Source organism: Rana temporaria, chromosome 2, assembly GCF_905171775.1.
Source record: "Rana temporaria chromosome 2, aRanTem1.1, whole genome shotgun sequence".
In the NCBI taxonomy this organism is placed as follows: Eukaryota; Metazoa; Chordata; class Amphibia; order Anura; family Ranidae; genus Rana; species Rana temporaria.
Genome location: NC_053490.1, coordinates 236832694 through 236852102, shown reverse-complemented (window position 1 = coordinate 236852102; position 19409 = coordinate 236832694). Strand labels below are relative to the sequence as shown.

The following is a 19409-nucleotide window of genomic DNA, read 5'->3' as shown; positions in this document are numbered from 1 at the left end:
TTATAGCAAAAAGTAAAAAATATTCATTTTTTTCAAAATTGTCGCTCTATTTTTGTTTATAGCGCAAAAACTAAAAACCGCAGAGGTGATCAAATACCACCAAAAGAAAGCTCTACTTGTGGGGAAAAAAGGACGCCAATTTTGTTTGGGAACCACGTCGCACGACCGCGCAATTGTCAGTTAAAGCGACGCAGTGCCGTTTTGCAAAAAGTACTCTGGTCTTTGACCAGCAATATAGTCTGGGGGTTAAGTGGTTAAAATCACTTTAAGAAATAATGTTTTGCCTTCTGTAATGCGTGTGTGTTTCCTTCCACAGATTGTATTTTGCCTTGCCTACAAACTCCGGGGAGCAGTTCTTTATGTTTTGCACACTTGCAGCTTGGCTGATAAACAAAGCTGGACATCGTTTTGAACAGCCACAAGAATACGATGACCCCAATGCTACGGTTTCCAAAATCCTCACTGAGCTACGGTCATTTGTAAGTTGCATTTTAAAGGATTCACCATATGAGAATGGACTGAAAGGTCAGCCTGCCTAAAACTGGAGCTTGGGGTAGATTCATCCAGTGGCTTTGTTCATTATGTTTCTCAGGGATTCCATGCTGATCTCTATTTCCCGCTGCCATTATTTCTTACTCCTCTCATGCAGCAGAATGCATTTATGTAATGAAAAATAGAGAGGAGCTTTATCTTTGAGTCGAACATTGGCTGTTCGCCATCAATTACCTTTTGCCTTACCGATTCACATGGGGGGGGGGGGGCGGAATCTGGAGGTCCCCTTTGTTAAAGGGGGCTTCCACAAAATCCGATAAGCCCCACAACCACCGGGCACCCCTTGCCATTTTTATTTTAAAATTTGGCGCAGGGTTCCCCTTAATATCCATACCAGACCTGAAGGGTCTGGTAATGGAATTTATGGGGACCCCCACGCATTTTTTTTTTTCAATTACTTTTCTCTGTATTGCCGGGACCCGACAATTCATTTTAGCCAAGAGTAGTTGTTTTAAATGACTTTTTTTCCTTTTAGAAATGTCATTTTGTGCAGGGACTGTTATAAACATAGGAAACAAGCGCTACTTTACAGGCATATGATAGACACCCCCTAGGTATGAAATTTAAAGGAATATAATTTTATTGTTTCACTTTAAGCATTATTAAAATCACTGCTCCTGAAAAAACTTCAGTTTTTAAAACTTTTTTTTGCATTGATACATATCCCCTGGGGCAGGACCCAGGTCCCCAAACACTTTTTATGGCAATAACTTGCATATTAGCCTTTAAAATTAGCACTTTAAATTTTTCATGTTCATATCCCATAGACTTTAACTCGGACTAATCTTTTGCCTGTTCGCATGTTCTGCTGTGAACCGAACTGGGGGGGGGTGTTCGGCTCATCCCTAATGAAAAATATAAAATGCATTGGAATACTAAGACCCTGCTATAATGGGCAGACCTGGTAGCTTTTGCTGCCAAGACATATAAAAAGTTAAATGTAACCACTAAACTGGAAATGCTTGGACTATAATTATTTCCCGTCTGGTCTCTCAGGGTGGCACAGCTGACTTCCCTCCTTCCAAACTAAAGGCAGGCTACGGAGAACAAGTGTGTTATGTGCTCGATTTCCTAACAGAAGAAGTTTTAAAACATACAAACTTTACCTGGAAAAGGTGAGAGATGCTGTGAAATACGATGTGAAAATGTTATAAATATTTCAAAAGAAATCCACACTGGTAAGAGAATGTTCCAACGGGGTTGCAGCATAGTAAACCACAGATGACTAATTCTCTTCATGTAGGAATTAAAGGCTCAACCAGGGGCATATGGGCATCATGTACGACATCACATAGAAAACGCTGTAGAGATCCAAAGGTAGGAGAACCACTAATAAGGAACTCCTATCTGTCAATGGGTTATTCAGTAGAGCGATTGGATAGAGTGTACCGAGAGGAAATATTGAATAGTGTGTCGTGTGGGTATGCCCCTGGGAGACCGTCTGATACTGTGCACAGCTGGTATCGTAGGTAAACAAATGTTTATAGGTGCAAATAACCCTTTAATTGCATTCTTCATGTATTCTTTGTGGCCACCACATTTTTGTTGCCTTTAAGCTGGTTGTACATGGCTTGAATTTCCTGTTGAATCGGCCAAAATTCTAGTTGTGGGTGTCCCAGTTGGCTCCACAAAAGTTGATTGAAAAAACGATGTAGTCAGGTTTAAGATTGTCAGCCGAACAGTGACTGCATCCTGTAAGCTGCTCTCACTGTTCAAATATTCCAACAGCCACAGCACTAAAATAGCCGACAGGAGAGATTTCTCCATCCACATCCCACATATTTATTTCTAATCTGTACTTCTGCTATACAGAAAAATCTGGTGCAGCTCTGCATGGTAGCCAATCACCTTCTAACTTAAGCTGGTTCAATTAAGCTTTGACAATAAAACCTGGAAGCTTATTGGTCTCTATGCAGAGCTGCACCAGATTTTGCACTCTCCAGTCTTAGTAAAATCAACCCCTGTGGTTAGCCCTATTCATGACAATAATGGCATATTTCTTTGTTTTGCACTGAAAATTACTTTTTTACTTAAAGGGGTTGTAAAGGTTCATCTTTTATTTTCTAAATTGGTTCCTTTAAGCTCGTGCATTGTTGGTTCACTTACCCTTTCCTTCTATTACCCTTCTAAATGTTTTTTTTCTTTGTTTGAATTTCTCACGTCCTGTTTCTCCTCAGTAAGCTTTCCACCATCATCCAAGTGGTGGAAAGTCAGTCAGAACAGCTTACTGAGGAGGAACAGGAAGTGAGAAATTCAGACAAAGAAAAAAAACATTTAGAAGGGAAATTGAAGGAAAAGGTAAGTGAACCAACAATGCACTAGCTTAAAGGAACCTATTTAGAAAATAAACAAACCTTTACAACCCCTTTAAATGACAAAGAGGAAAAAGGAAAGCTAAGACACAATAACTTATCTGGGTGCTGACAAATGGCCTTGTTACTTCACAATATGCAGTTATACTTTGCATTAAACTGCTTTTGTCACTTGACCTGCAAACATACAGTATTGTATGCTCCATAATACTCAATGGAATTCTCATTACGAATATTAGTAGGCATGCTTTAGTCTACTGGGAGTATTATGGTATGCTTTAAATAACTTAGCTTTTTTTTATGAATTCTACAGGTTAATACCCATGTTTAGGGTCTAGAAAGAAAAATTGAATTACTTTTGCCCTCCCCCCCCCCCCTTTTTTTTAATATGTTTTAGGCTGGGGTCACACCATCCCCGCATTTGTCTCCCAGCAGGGGTCCTGTGAATCCTGGTTCATCGTTTCAGGTCCGATTTCAGCCCCAATTTTGGGCTGAATTCAGATCTGAAATGGACCAAAAGACGCACAGGGCTCCTGTGCAAATTCGCACTCGACCTGCTGCAGAGATATGTGAACCGTCTCCATAGAGAGCTGGTCATAATTTCCTGCTATTGCAAATTGGATGAGAGGAACCTGCATCCAATTCGCAGTGGTGTGAACCCAGCCTAACTGCTGTGGTACCCTTTGTATTCTGTTTTTTTTTTTTTTGTATTATTATACCTTTTCCATTTCAGGCCTGTATACCCTTCAGAGGAGTTGGATGAAGAAGTTATAGTGGAGGATGATGCAGAGTTGACATTAAATAAATTTGAAGATGAAATTGTTGTGAGTATTATGAATCTAATAGGTATCTTCAGAAAAAGGGGTTTCCACTCAGAATTGGTTAAGCTGAACTCATGCCACAATTGTGAAGACTATTAGAAGAACTACATATATTAAATGTAACTCTTAGCGCGTAGGTCCGAATAGAACCCTTCTTAAAGATAAACTGTAATACCGGTAGTTTTGGGTCAATATTATTTTTTATTGTTTTTCTGTTTTTAACCACTTGATCTCCAGAAGATTTACCCCCCCCCCCCTTCATGTCCAGGCTATCTTTTGCGATACGGCACTGTGTTATTTTAACTGACAATTGTGCGGCCTTGCAATGCTGTATGCAAATAAAATGTGTGTCCCCCCCCCCCCCCCCCCCCCTTACTTTTGGTGGTATTTGATCACCACTGCTTTTTTTTGTTGCACTATAAACAAAAAAAAGACTGACAATTGTGGGAAAAAAAAAAAAACAATATTTCTTTCTGCTATAATAGAAAAGTGTAAAAAATCGAGTTTCTTCAAAAATTTAGGCCAATGGGTATTCTTCTACATGTCTTTGGTAAAAAAAAAAAAAACAATAAGCGTATATTGATTGGTTTACGTGAACGGTGTCACGTCTACAAACTATGGGATATATTTAGGGATATATAAGATATATATTAGGAATGATGGCTATTAGCGACTTATAGCGAGACTGTGATATTGCAGTGGACAATCAGACACTAACTGACACTTTGGGGGACGAGTGACACTAATACAGTGATCAATGCTAAAAATATGCACTGTCACTGTACTAATGACACTGTCTGGGAAGGAGTTAAACATCTAGGGCGATCCAAGGGTTAACCGGGCCTAGCCAGTGTTTTTATGACGTGTGTGTGTGTGTGTGTGTGCTGCTTTTACTTAGGGGAAGAGATGTATTTTATTCCCTACTTTGCAGGGACACAAAATCAATCCCATATTTCCAATGTCAATGGCAAAATGTTGGGTATGCCACATGTTGAGCACAACTGTATACTGTCTTTATTTTACAAATGACCATTTTTAACATGACCAAGGATTCTTAGAGCTCTAAGAGAAAGCACAGCAGATGTTCCTTACCTTGAGACTCCCTTTGAGTGAAACCGTAGCCATTGGCATTCATCATTCCATATTTTGAGGTTTATGAACTAAATAATGCTCAAATCTTTAACTGGTTGCTATGTTCTACCGACCGTCATATATGCTTTTAATCCTGATTTACAGGTTGGCTGGAGCCTTCCAGTGATGCATATTGATGTTACTAGCTACTGTGTGTTAATGTCTTTTTATTCTTTATGCTACCTTTTACACAATCTAATGTTTGAATTTGCCCTTCATGGGAAACATGAAAAGTAATAATACTTAGGGAAATATTTATAAAGAGATAGTCACTTAACTAATGCTCTCATCTTGGTTGCTACAAATCTGGATTTCCTGTTCTTCTTCAGTGGAAAATCTAGGTCTTATTATCAGTGTTTGAGCTGTTAGGCCCAGACCTTCCTTTTGACATTCATCATCTGGGGAGGGCAGATCACCAAATCTAGTTTATATTCACATTTTGATTCCAAAGGAGGACCTGGAACACTCTTTACTGCTTGCTAATGAACACAGGCATTGGTGGAGATCTGATGTCCTCCAAATGTGGCTCTTCATATCATCAATATTTGCCCTGTGCAACCAAATATGTTGGAAGTTGAATCCATCTTGCTTGTTGTATTCTTACCAGTGTGTGTTTTGTGAGATTTCATTTCAAATGGAGAGTTTCCCAAAGACTAATGCCGCTTACACGCGATCGGAAATTCTAACAAGAACAGCGTGGCTTTTTTTCGACTGAATTTTGGCTCAAACTTGTGTTGCATACACACGGTCACACAAAATTCCGACCGTCAAGAATGCGGTGACGTACAACACGATGACGAGCCGAGAAAAATTAAAGTGGAGGTTCACCCAAAAAATACATTTTTAACATTACATTCAGCCGAGTTGTCCTAATGACAATCGGCTGTTTTTTTTTTTTTTTTCGTACATACCTTATTTTCACCGCCGCTTCCGGGTATGTCTTCTGCGGGACTGGGCGTTCCTATCTGATTGACAGGCTTCCGACCGTCGCATACTACGCGTCACGAGTTGCCGAAAGAAGCCGAACGTCGGTGCGCAGGCGTCGTATAGAGCCGCACCGACGTTCGGCCTCTTTCGGCAACTCGTGATGCGCTGTATGCGACGGTCGGAAGCCTGTCAATCAGATAGGAACGCCCAGTCCCGCAGAAGACATACCCGGAAGCGGCGGTGAAATACGGTATGTACGAAAAAAAAAACAGCCAATTGTCATTAGGACAACTCGGCTGAATGTAATGTTAAAAATGTATTTTTTGGGTGAACCTCCACAAGTTTAATGATTCCGAGCATGCATGGTTTTTCGTGTGTCGGAATTGCATACAGATGATTGGAATTTCCGACAAGAACTTTTCCGGTCGGAAAATTTGAGAACCAGCTCTCAAATTTTTGCTGTCGGAAATTCCGACAGAAAAAGTCTGATGGGGCCTACAGACCAAAAGCTCACATCAAACTTTTCTTGTCGGAAATTCCGATTGTGTGTACGGTATTAGGCTACTAAGTAACACAACTCTGTTTAGCATAACAGCAAACACAAATGTATTCCAGCCTCCTGACTATTTTGTCACGCAGCTCTGTCTATTTGTGCTTAGTACAGAACTGCCCCAGTCTCGGCCTCCCTGCTGAACTGGCTCCTTCAGTCACTAGACTGGACTTTCTGTCTATTTACATACAGGCTGGTACTTGCTTGGCTCAGACAGGCCAGCCTGTTCGGATGTGGACTACCTTAGTCCCATCAGAGTCTCGGAAACCAGGCTGTGTAAGTCAGTCAGTCCTGGAAATGTGCTTCCCATCCTTCTTAGATTGTAAGCTCTAACAAGCAGGGCCCTCTGATCCCTACTGTACTAAAGAGGTTGTAAACCTCTCTGTGGAAGTTGTGCCTATAATAAGGTTTCCCTATAGGTACTGTGCTATATAAATCCTGCGTAATAACAATGTGTCAGGCTTCAATTTATATTTGCACATATTGCATAACTCTTCGTATTTTTTCGAATCCAAGTATGTAATCTGTTATTTCTTTTTTCCAGGAAGAAGAATCTGACAATGACGAGGAGCACTTGGTAGATTTAAACATTCTGAAAGCACAAAGTAATAAAAAGGCAAGTACACAAGTTCTGTGTTGTTAGCAACTGACCACATAATATACGGTAAGTGCAGTACAAATTCAGGAAAAAATACTAGGTTTAAAAAAAAAAAAAAAAAAAGCTTCAGTATGAGAATTGGTCATGATAGTTCAGTGATGTTGGTGGACCAATTCCCCCTGAATTTCTAGTTATTAGAAAATGAGTAAATCGATATAGCAACACACTCCCATCTTGAAATTGCTGTAAAATCATTAATGGGTTCAGTGTAGCGATCTTATCTATTTTTATATTAGAAACTATTATCAAGATGTGGTTTTCTTTAACCACTTAAGCCCCGGACCAATATGCAGCTAAATGCCCAGAGTTGTTTTTACAATTTGGCACTGTGCTGCTTTAACCAGTTAAGCCCCGGACCAATATGCAGCCTAAAGACCCAAGGTGTTTTTACAGTTCGGGACTGCGTCGCTTTAACAGACAATTGCGCGGTCGTGCGACGTGGCTTCCAAACAAAATTGGCGTCCTTTTTCCCCCCACAAATAGAGCTTTCTTTTGGTGGTATTTGATCACATCTGCGGTTTTTAGTTTTTGCGCTATAAACAAAAATAGAGCGACAATTTTGAAAAAAATGCAATATTTTTTACTTTTTGCTGTAATAAATATCCCCCAAAAACATATATAAAAACATTTTTTTTCCTCAGTTTAGGCCGATACGTATTCTTCTACCTATTTTTAGTAAAAAAAATCGCAATAAGCGTTTATCGATTGGTTTGCGCAAAATTTATAGTGTTTACAAAATAGGGGATAGTTTTATTGCATTTTTATAATTTTTTTTACTACTAATGGCGGCGATCAGCAATTTTTTTCGTGACTGCGACATTATGGCGGACACTTCGGACAATTTTGACAAATTTTTGGGACCATTGTCATTTTCACAGCAAAAAATGCATTTAAATTGCATTCTTTATTGTGAAAATGACAGTTGCAGTTTGGGAGTTAACCACAGGGGGCGCTGTAGGAGTTAGGGTGCACCTAGTATGTGTTTACAACTGTAGGGGGGTGTGGCTGTAGGAATGACGTCATCGATCGTGTCTTCCCTATAAAGGGAATGACGCGATCGATGCGCCGCCATAGTGAAGCACGGGGAAGCCGTGTTTACATACGGCTCTCCCCGTTCTTCAGCTCCGGGGAGCGATCGCGACGGAGCGGCTATAAACAAATAGCCGCGCCGTGGTCCCGGATCGCTCCCCGAGCGGACCCGACCTCCGCATGTAGCGGGGGGGGTCCCGATCGGACCCCCCACCCGCTAATAGGCAAGGACGTACGTGTACGCCCATGTGCCTGTACGTGCCATATTGTGGACGTATATGTACATGCGGGGGTCGGGAACTGGTTAACTGGTAATTGCACGGTCATGCAATATTGTACCGAAACAAAATTTGTGTCCTTTTCTTTCCACAAATAGAGCTTTCTTTTGGTGGTATTTGATTGCCTCTGCGATTTTAATTTTTTGTGCTGTAAACAAAAATAGAAGAGCGACAATTTTGAAAAAATTTCAATATTTTTTACTTTTTGCTATAATAAATATCCCCCAAAAATATATAAAAACATTTTTTTTCCTCAGTTTAGGCCGATACGTATTCTTCTACATATTTTTGGTAAAAAAAATCGCAATAAGCGTTTATCTGTTGGTTTGCGCAAAATTTATAGCGTTTACAAAATAGGGGATAGTTTTATTGCATTTTTATAATTTTTTTTTTTTTTTTTACTAATGGCGGCGATCAGCGATTTTTTTTTTTTTCGTGACGGCGACATTATGGCGGACACTTCGCACAATTTTGACACATTTTTGGGACCATTGTCACTTTCACAGCAAAAAATGCATGTAAAATGCATTCTTTATTGTGGAAATGACAGTTGCAGTTTGGGAGTTAATGACAGGGGGCGCTGAAGGAGTTATGTTTCACCTAGTGTGTGTTTACAACTGTAGGGAGGTGTGGCTTTAGGAATGACATCATCGATTGTGTCTCCCTATAAAAGGGATGACACGTTCGATGCAGCCGCCACAGTGAAGCACGGGGAAGCCGTGTTTACATACGGCTCTCCCTGTTCTTCAGCTCCGGGGAGCGATCGCGACGGAGCGGCTATAAACGAATAGCCGCGCCGTCGTCCCGGATCGCTCCCCGAGGTAAGCCGCACGCAGCGGGGGGGGGGGGGGGTCCCGATCATACCCCCGACCCGCGGAAAGGTAAGGACGTATATATACGCCCATCTGCCTGTCCGTGCCATTTTGCGGACGTAAATAGTCGTGCGGCGGGAAAGGTAAGGACGTATATATACGCCCATCTGCCTGTCCGTGCCATTTTGCGGACGTAAATAGTCGTGCGGCGGGCGTTAAGTGGTTAAAGGAAAGCTATGCTATACGTTCCTGTTTCTAATATCCTTTTAAAAAAGCTAGTTGTATGACTGAAATGCTTATCTGCTGGGTCATTGCTCCCTGAGTCGCTGGCTTCAAACTAGTGAGGTGTCCGAACATCTGCATTTTTTGTTTTGAGTCAGTGACTTGGAAAGCATTGCACTGAGCAGATCAATGTGACAGCTAGGCAACTAGCATTTTCAGAAGAAAGACTGCCTCCAGATTTCTCTCGGCACATAATTGGACAACATTGCTAAAGCCAATAAGTTTTGCAGCTAAGAAGTGAAAGCTGGATAAAAGTTGAAGATATTTTATTATTTGTTTCTTTAACTGCATAAAGTATTAGAGAGAGTGTCTACCTGCTGTAAATAAATCCATGATTTTTTTTTTTATTTCAATTCTTTAGAATGTTGGAGAAACATCTAAACCAGAGGAGATTTTGGAATCTAAAACGGATGCTGCAGAGTGGTACCTGGAAGTGGAACGAGTACTTTCACAGCTGAAGGTCACCGTGAGAACTGATAATAAGGTGAGTTGTTCTTGTCACCTGTAATACACATATCATTAAAGTTGGCCATAGATTAATCAAAATGTGTTCGGTTCAGCAAGAACGAGACAAATTTCAATGCATGGCTGTTCCTGTTCTTGAGAATCAATCTAATGACCAACTACTCACGAATGGGCTTGTTGGAAAATCTTTGTTTGATTGGCGCTGCAGCATTGCTCAGTGTATTCTGACAGCCGAAGACTCCCCACCGTCAGAATATAATAGCACAATGGGGAGGATTCCACCATCAATCTCGCTTTTGTGAACAGGGGAACCCATTTTTTTTTTTTGATTAGCTGTTCAAAAAAACTGATCCATGTATGTGTGAGCAGCCTAACATTCAGGGTTCAAGTCCTGGGGAAAAAAGTGTGGGAACGCCCACCCAAGATCCACTCCCCCACCAAAAAAAAAAAAAAAAGATACGCTCATTTGCATAATTTCTAAACCGCATTTATTTTTTCGATCCACTGTACCTTAGTACAGTTCTTTCTAAATCCCACGATAACTTGCGGCAGACCTCCGCAATGTCTCCTGGGAACAATGACAAAAGCTCCCAGGAGACATTGCGGCATCGAGGAAGTGATGGAATACCCGCACACTACCTGATGAATCCATATACAGGAAGCGGCCAGTAACATAAAGGATTACTAAGGTTTGCCTGCCCCTGACAGTGACTCGAGCTGGGCATCGCCGCTTAGTGAAGGATTGGCTCAGGCGGCTCGGCTGCTCTAGTCCTGCAAAGGGAACTGAGTTCCTGCTGTAAAAAAAGTGCAGGAACTCCGTTCCCATGCGTTCCCGCAGGACTTGAGCCCTGCTAACATTAGGAATTAGGCTGATAATGGAAGCTGATTTATTTCTGCTGTGGATTAATGCATTTTACTGCACATTATGCTCTGTAATTTAAAAGGACTGTTTTTTTTTTTGGATGGTCTACAGTAGACCATCCAAAAAAAAAAACAGTCCTTTTAAATTAAATTGTACAGTACAATGTTTGGGTTTTTATAACATTTTTAGTTTGTTTTTCAGTTTATATTAAGGTGGTGACTATGACATCGCAAGCTTTAGCAGTAAGAAGTACAGTCATTTATGTATCAAACATAATGTATTCCACCTTGTAATAAGAAAGAGATTTTGTTTATTTTTTAGGATTGGAGGATACATGTTGATCAAATGCACCAACACAAAGATGGAATCGAAACGTCCTTAAAGGAAACAAAGGTATCCTAAGCCTAATAATAAAAGCAGCTGTTGTGTAGGGGCAACTGACAGTAGACGTCTGGTTTCTACATCTGCACCTTTGGTTACAAAGGTTTCATTTATCCCCTCCGGGGACATAGTCGGGCTCTCTTGGTGAGTTCCTGTGACAGCCCCTTAGTTGCATTAACCCCCCGCTGCATTGGAAGATTGCTGGGAAGGGGATTACTGTACTAAAAGGAGAGGAATCAGCACAAGGGACATATCCTAATGACTGTAAGTTATGCCATTTGTGCTGATTTTTCTGTTTTTAATTTTGGCTGCACTTAGGCTTTAAGACTCATTATAATGCAGCTCATCAAATTATGTTCCATCAAGCAGTAAGTAAAGTAAACTGCATTGATCATTACTTGATTTTATTATCTGAAGTAGCGTTAAAGGTTAGTAAAACTGTGTGATATAAAGTTTTAGAAATAATAAACTACAATAAACAGAAAAGCCAGCTAATAAAGCCTACTGCCATATATCGGTGTCCGGTGTATATCTAAGGAAACCCTGCAGCTTCCATGAGTCGAAGAAAAGCCCTACGTATTCTCCAAACCAACTTCTCATGCCGCGTGCACACAACCGTTATTCATGTCATGGGAAAAAAAAAAAAAAATTCTCGACGAGATTCCTCTCAAGCCTGCCTGGCATACACACGATCGTGATAAAAAATGCTTGAGCAAAGCGCGGTGACGTACAACACGTACGACGGCACCATAAAGGGGAAGTTCCATTGGAATGGCAACACCCTTTGGGCTGATTATGCTAATTTCCTCCTCATAACTTGCTTCTGAGCATGCACTTTTTTTTTCCCCGTCGTTAAAGCATACACATGACCGTTTTTCACGACGTGAAAAACGATGAGAAAAAATAGAGCAGGTTCTAAATTTTTAATGGCCATTTTTCTCGTCGCAGAAAATGCTCTGGAGCCTACACACGACCAACTTAAAAAATTGCATTTTTCTCGTCATGAAAAACGGTCGAGTGTACAGGGCTTTAGAGTTTACACAGGGCTGATGAGGACTATGTTTCTGCCCCCATGTGACAATGCTGGATGATTAACCAATACTGTTACATGGGAGAAGGGTCCCAGAAGTACCAGGTATTTTTTTTGTTACTTCCTGCTGCTGAAAGAGAGGAAGTTTAGTGACCCTTTCCCCACTACATGCACAAGGTAAAGGATCACATTAGCATTCCACCCAAAATGCCCCGAATTGTCATTCTTCAAAGTCACTTCACAGTGATTTTGAAGAGCGGGCTCTTGTGTACAGTTTTGTAGGGCTGAAAAACGAATCAACATAATCGAGTTGTCAACTATTTTCATAATCGATTAGTTAGTCATCCGATTAGTTGAACTGCATACAGAATGCATTATTTGTTTACATGTCAGAAAATACAGTGCAACTCACATACATGTCAGTATACACAGTGCAGCACGCATACAGATCAGTACACCGTTCATGTCAGTAGGTGCCTGGGAGCTTGTGAATGTGTAAGGCCTTGTACACACGGCCAGACATGTCCGATGAAAACGGTCCGCGGACCGTTTTCATCGGACATGTCTGCTGGGAGGTTTTGGTCTGATGTGTGTACACACCATCAGACCAAAATCCCCGCAGACAGAGAACGAGGTGACATATACGACACCAACGTTCTCTGACGCAGAAGTTCAATGCTTCCACGCATGCGTCGAATCAATTTGACGCATGCGTGGGATTTCGGGCCGCTGGTTATACGTCATAACCAGCGGACATGTCCGATGAGTCATACTGACCATCGGACATGTCCGACGGACATGGATCCAGCGGACAAGTTTCTTAGCATGCTAAGAAACTATGTGTCGGCTGGAAACCTGTCAGCTAGCCCAGGAATCCGGTCCGGTAGGCCCTACACACCGTCGGACATGTCCGCGGAAACTGGTCCGCGGACCAGTTTCAGCAGACATGTTCGGTCGTGTGTACGAGGCCTCAGGAGATATGCCTCATGGGACATGTAGTCCTGCCACGGAGAAGGAAGTGATTTTAAAGACAGAAGTTTTTTTTTTTTACCTTGCTATAGGGGAGCTCTATATTATAATTTGTGGCTTGCTATAGGGCAGTGATGGCGAGCCTTGGCACCCCAGATGTTTTGGAACTACATTTCCCATCATGCTCATGCACTCTGCAGTGTAGTGGAGCATCATGGGAAATGTAGTTCCAAAACATCTGGGGTGCCAAGGCTCGCCATCACTGCTATAGGGGCACTCTGAAGACAGGAGGAGCAGCAAGCTTCCAACGGGGCACCCCAGAAGGGGAAGTACGAGTACTAATACTTTTCCTCAAGTTCTCCCCGATATCAATTGCTGATACCTATTTTTAAGGTTGTGACTTTTTTTTTTTAGTTTCCTGAAAATGTATTACTGTTTGTTTATAATTAGGAAGAACAGTTTTTTTTTTTTTTTTTTTATCTGATTTAGGCCCCTTTCACACTTGTGCGACTTGTCCTGCGACTGCAAAGTGGCATGACAAGTCGTACCCCTTGATTTTCAATGAGTACCATTCATATCAATGCGACTTCAAGTCACACAATTTCAAAGTAGTTCCTGTACTACTTTGGTACAACTTTGATGCGAGTTGAGGTCCATAGACCTCAAGTTTACACAGGCATTCCCTGAAATTGCGGCAAAATCGCGTCAAGTCACAGCAGTGTGAAAGGGGCCTAATCTAAACAATCGGCCAACTAATCGATAATGAAAATAATCGTTAGTTGCAGCCCTACAATTTTGTGTTTGCCATTACTGCTATAAAGGATTCTAGTTCTACTTTCTAAGTAATGGGTTATCAGGTAAAAGATCCTTTACCTATTTCATTGTATGCTGAGGTTGACACATCATCTAAGTTTAGCAGAGCCTGGCCATAAATTCCAATTGAAGCATTTTCACCTTTTTCCTACTATGTAAAATGCCTTAAGAAAGGGAAAGTAAATTATAGATTCTGTAAGCATGTATTTTTAAATTGGGGGTTATTTACGGAAGGCCAATCCACTTTGCACTACAAGTGCAAAGTGCATTTGAAATTGCACTTGGAAGTACAGTCACTGTAGATCTGAGGGGTAGATCTGAAATGAGGGGAAGCTCTGCTGATTTTATTATTCAATCATGTGCAAGCTAAAATGCATTTTTTTTTGTTTGTTTTTTTCCTTGCATGTCCCCCTCGGATCTACAGTGACTGCATTTCCAAGTGCACTTTCGGTGCAATTTCAAGTACACTTTGTGGATTTGCCTTTTGTAAATAACCCTCATTGTTTACCTTTAACCAGTTAACGCCCGTCGCATGTATATGTACGTCCACAGAATGGCACGTACAGGCATATGGGTGTACATGTACGTCCCTGCCTTTCCCGGGGTCGGGGGTCCAATCGGGACCCCCCCCCGGTACATGCGGCGGTCGGAAACCCGTGGGGAGCGATCCGGGACGAGGGCGCGGCTATTCTTTTCTAGCCGCCCCCTCGCGATCGCTCCCCGGAGCTGAAGAACGGGGAGAGCCGCATGTAAACACGGCTTCCCCGTGCTTCACTGTTGGGGCTGCATCGATCGAGTGATCCCTTTTATAGGGAGACTCGATCGATGACGTCAGTCCTACAGCCACACCCCCCTACAGTTGTAAACACACACTAGGTGAACCCTAACTCCTTCAGCGCCCCCTGTGGTTAACTCCCAAACTGCAACTGTCATTTTCACAATAAACAATGCAATTGAAAGGCATTTTTTGCTGTGAAAATGACAATGGTCCCAAAAATGTGTCAAAATTGTCCGAAGTGTCCGCCATAATGTCGCAGTCACGAAAAAAATCGCTGATCGTCGCCATTAGTAGTAAAAAAAAAAAAAAAAATAATAAAACTATCCCCTATTTTGTAAACGCTATAAATTTTGCGCAAACCAATCGATAAGTGCTTATTGCGATTTTCTTTTTTTACCAAAAATAGGTAGAAGAATACGTATCGGCCTAAACTGAGGAAAAAAATAAATTTATATATGTTTTTTGGGGGAAATTTATTATAGCAAAAAGTAAAAAATATAGCATTTTTTTTTTTAAATTGTCGCTCTATTTTTGTTTATAGCGCAAAAAATAAAAACCACAGAGGTGATCAAATACCACCAAAAGAAAGCTCTATTTGTGGGGAAAAAAGGACGTCAATTTTGTTTGGGAGCAACGTCGCACGACCGCGCAATTGTCTGTTAAAGCGACGCAGTGCCGAATGGCAAAACCTGGCCTGGGCATTTCGCTGCATAAAGTCTTAAGTGGTTAAAGTAAATTTAGTGGAACTTTCACAAGTATACATATATTCATATTTTTGGTATTGTGTTAAATGTAGAAACTGGTAAACTGGCATTTAGAGGCAAGGTAGCTTGCATTAATAACAGTATTTCATATTGATAAGAATATTTCCATTAGGATAATGTTTTTTTTATGCATATTTGTTTATGAAAACATATTGTAGCAATGTTAAAGGATCACTAAAGGATTTTTTTTTTTTTTTTTAGCTAAATAGCTTCCTTTACCTTACTGCAGTACTGGTTTCATGTCCTCATTGTTCGTTTTTGCTTTGAAGTTGCTGTAAAACTGCTGTGATCTCCACACTTCCTGGTTGTCTGGCTCCTTATAACCACAGTACTGGGAGATTTTCACTGTGGTCTAAGCTGTCATTACTGTGTGTCTAAAACTTAACAGAACCAATCAGATTAATTTTAAAAACAAAACACTGCCCTGGATTTGTTTGTTTTTGTTCTGTGGGTCTCTTTACTTCACAGAAACATGAAACCAGTTTAAAAGCGAAAGTGAAACTAGAGGTACATTATATGATTGGATTTAATCTATTTTTAATCATTTTTAAAAGGAATCAGTTAACTTTTATGTCTCTATACCCTGTAAACAGTCATTTCAGCAAAAGTTTTTTTCCTTTAGTGACCCTTTAATTGTAACATCTTATGCTTTTTACAGTAAATGACGTCAATTTTTTTTATATTGTCAGGGTTATCTGGACAAGCTTCACAATGAGGTGAGCAAAACCTTGGAGAAAGTGGCAAGTCGTGAGAAATATATTAACAGCCAGCTGGATCCTCTGGTTCAAGAGTATCGAGCAGCACAAGCCCAGCTAAGTGAGGTGAGCTTTGAGTTTATTATATTTTATCCCAAAGTGATTTTAGAAGTATTCCTGGGCCCATGCAGTGATGTCCATCACAGAATCGTGTCTGTTTTTAATGCAGTGCTGTCTGAAGGCCCGGAGATCACAGGCATCCAATATTGTGTTTTGTAAGAAGTGAAAAAATGCGCATACCAAAAGAACCCTAAAAAAGCAGCAAACTCAAAACTTTTTTTACCGATTAAACCTTGATGGTAATATTGTGTTTTGGCCTTGCCCCTTGCGCACAGGGATTTCTCCAGATTCCCAGAATCTTTTGATATTATGTACTGTAGATGATGATATATTTAGTGTCTTTGCAATTCTATATTGAACACTATTTTGAAATTATTCGACAATTTTTAGACACAGCTTTTCACCAATTAGTGAGCTTCTGCCCATCTTTACGTCTGAAACACTCTGGGCCAGATTATCGTAGTTCGGCGTATCCTATTTACGTTACGCCTCCGCAACTTAGACGGGCAAGTGCTGTATTCTCAAAGCACTTGCTCCGTAAGTTGTGGCGGCGTAGCGTAAATAGGCCAGCGTAAGCCCGCCTAACTCAAATTTGGAACAGGGGGGCGTGTTTTATGTAAATAACTTGTGACCCGACATGATTGACTTTTTTCACGAACGGCGCATGCGTTCGTGAAAAAAATTTTTGTTTTTTTTCCATCACATAAAGTGATGGTGTGTACGCGGCATTAGAGTTTCAATTCGTATGCAATCAGGCAGGCCCTTGCACTACATGGTTTTGGTAAACCTGAAGAGAAAAACTTGCAGGAAAACTGCTAGTGTGTATGGGGCTTAAGGCCTGATTCACACCTATGGCATTTTTTGTGCTTTTTGCAGATTTGCACTACAGAACGTGTTCCATAGGAAACCATGTTAAATTGGACTGTAGTGTAGATCTGCAAAATGCACTAAAAATGCATAGGTGTGAATGAGGCCTAAGATGCTCTTTTTTTATCCAATCATGTTAACCTAATCATAATTAAACTAATTAGTTGCCGGATTTTTCTCGCCCTGCCCTAACTTTTTTGAGACGTGTTGCTGACATGTAGATTTTACACAGCATCCTAACTTTTTTTGGAATTTGAGTTATGTGACCAAAAGAGCTTTTGACTATAACTTCTCCTTTGTTTGTAACAGAAAATCTGGTTTTATTGTTTGGGTAAATTATCATTGGTCATTCAGGGCAACTACTTCCCTTTTTGCTACAGTTAACGTGCTCCTGTTTTTCTAACTGTATTCCTGGACTGGAATGCTAGTGCTGAAATGTGCTTCTTCTGGGCACAGTCCCAAATATTTTTTTTTTTCAGGAAGCGGTAGGGGTCAGTAAATTGCTAGTAAGTGGATGAAGCATATTTTACACAAAGTAGTAATTTTACTTTTGAAGTCAATTAATTATATTAGTTCAAGGGCATTTCATTAGGAAATAGCGCAGTGCACCAAGTTTAAGGGCAGACCTTAAGGGCCTGTTCACCCCTATGAAGGTTTCAGTTTGCATTTTCCAGGTGCATTTTGTGTTTTTTCAATACACATTTTTGATTCATTGAAGTCTATGAAACCAAAAACCAGGAAAAAGTTCTTGGCCTTTTCCATAAAATGCACAGATGTGAACATGACCCATAGGAAACCATGTTAAATGGACTGCAGTGTGTTTCTGCAAAACTGAAAATGCACAAAAAGGTGTGAACCCGGCCTAAATGTGTTTTTTGCTTTTTCATGTTTTTTTTTTATTTTTAGCTAAAAGAACAACATCAGCAATTAACAACAAAAGTAACAGAGAAGACGCGAATTCTGTCGGAGGTAAAGCACTGGAATATTATATTTTTACCTTAATGTAATTTACAGCCATTCAAAAACTCCCGTACCTTTTCATAATTAAATTTATATGTCTGTCTGTTTGACTCTTGAAGAACTCCAATTGATATACTGGAAAGTCCTTAAACATTTCCATTGCTAGTATTTGCAGTTTGTGGGATTAAATACCTATTTTTGGAAGACTTGCAGTCAGAAGCAGGTAGAATGTGGGAGGCTCCACCCTTTTTCAGATAACACGTTGTCATACACAATGGCCATTGTAGTCTTCTCACACTTTTATATCTGAGGTTGGTTGGGCTATGGCAGTGGAGCACCATCCCTGACCCATATAATATCAGTTAAAGCGGGACGTATTTTATGCAGCTTTTGCACCTAGAAAGCTACACCTCCATGCAACATTTCCTTATGTGTAGCAAGGTATCCTACCCTAGTGTATACAGGGCAAGAGAACAAGGTCTTGTCTCGTGTTTCTCTGTGTACAAGACTAACAACAAACACTGCAGGGTGATGTTTCAGGTACACTTGGGTTCGGCTACAGGCTCATGATATTGGTTGAGCATTACTTTCTATTTTAGACTAAAATTGTGTATTGAGCTGAATGACGGGTAAAATAGGAGGGTTGTAATGATAATAGTACCAGAAACACAATATGAGGGCTATTGGCTGCAGTTGTACATTCCCATGTACTTGTCTCACTACTCAATGTACATTTCCAGGATGTTTTATTACAGTATCCCCAGAAATCCCTGTATACAGGCATATCCCACTTTTAAGTACACAATGGGGTTTATTTACTAAAGCTGGAAAGCGCAAAAACAGGCTCACTTCTGCATAGAAACCAATGAGCTTCCGAGTTTTATTACCAGGCTTAATTGAACAAGCTGGAGTTAGAAGCTCATTGGTTTCTATGAAGAAGTGAGCCTGTTTTTGCGCTTTCCAGCTTTAGTAAATAAACCCCATTGTGTACTTAAAAGTGGGGTATGCCTGTACTTGTTGATCATGCTGTATAGGATGTAAACAATATCGGAAAAATCCACACTCTGGTTCAGAGAAGTCTAAAATCAGCAGCCTACACTATATCCTGATACAAGATATATAAATATTAGAACTGTGTGCTTCTCTAACTTGGTGTAAAATTTAGAAAATGTCACCTAGTATGATCCAAATCAATACAAATAACAAAAATATAAATTGGGAAAATACACAAGTGTGAAAACAAATAATCAGAATATATATGCAGTGATCACATACAGATAAAATACAAATGTAATGCATACACACAAGGCAATACAGAGTGATACATTCTTGCGCAGTGAAGGGAATATTTGG

At 40.5% G+C, this 19409-nt stretch overlaps 1 protein-coding gene across 1 annotated transcript in view; it reads left to right on the top strand.

Moving 5' to 3' along the window:
• Nucleotides 1-19409, top strand: part of IFT57 (intraflagellar transport 57) — a 35914-nt gene that overhangs the window by 13679 nt on the left and 2826 nt on the right. Inside the window, exons 3-10 of the mRNA XM_040336645.1 lie at nt 317-479; nt 1549-1667; nt 3598-3688; nt 6838-6909; nt 9714-9836; nt 11001-11072; nt 16104-16235; nt 18003-18065. Of these exons, the coding sequence (XP_040192579.1) occupies nt 317-479; nt 1549-1667; nt 3598-3688; nt 6838-6909; nt 9714-9836; nt 11001-11072; nt 16104-16235; nt 18003-18065 (835 nt within the window). The remainder of the gene's footprint in view (nt 1-316; nt 480-1548; nt 1668-3597; nt 3689-6837; nt 6910-9713; nt 9837-11000; nt 11073-16103; nt 16236-18002; nt 18066-19409) is intronic.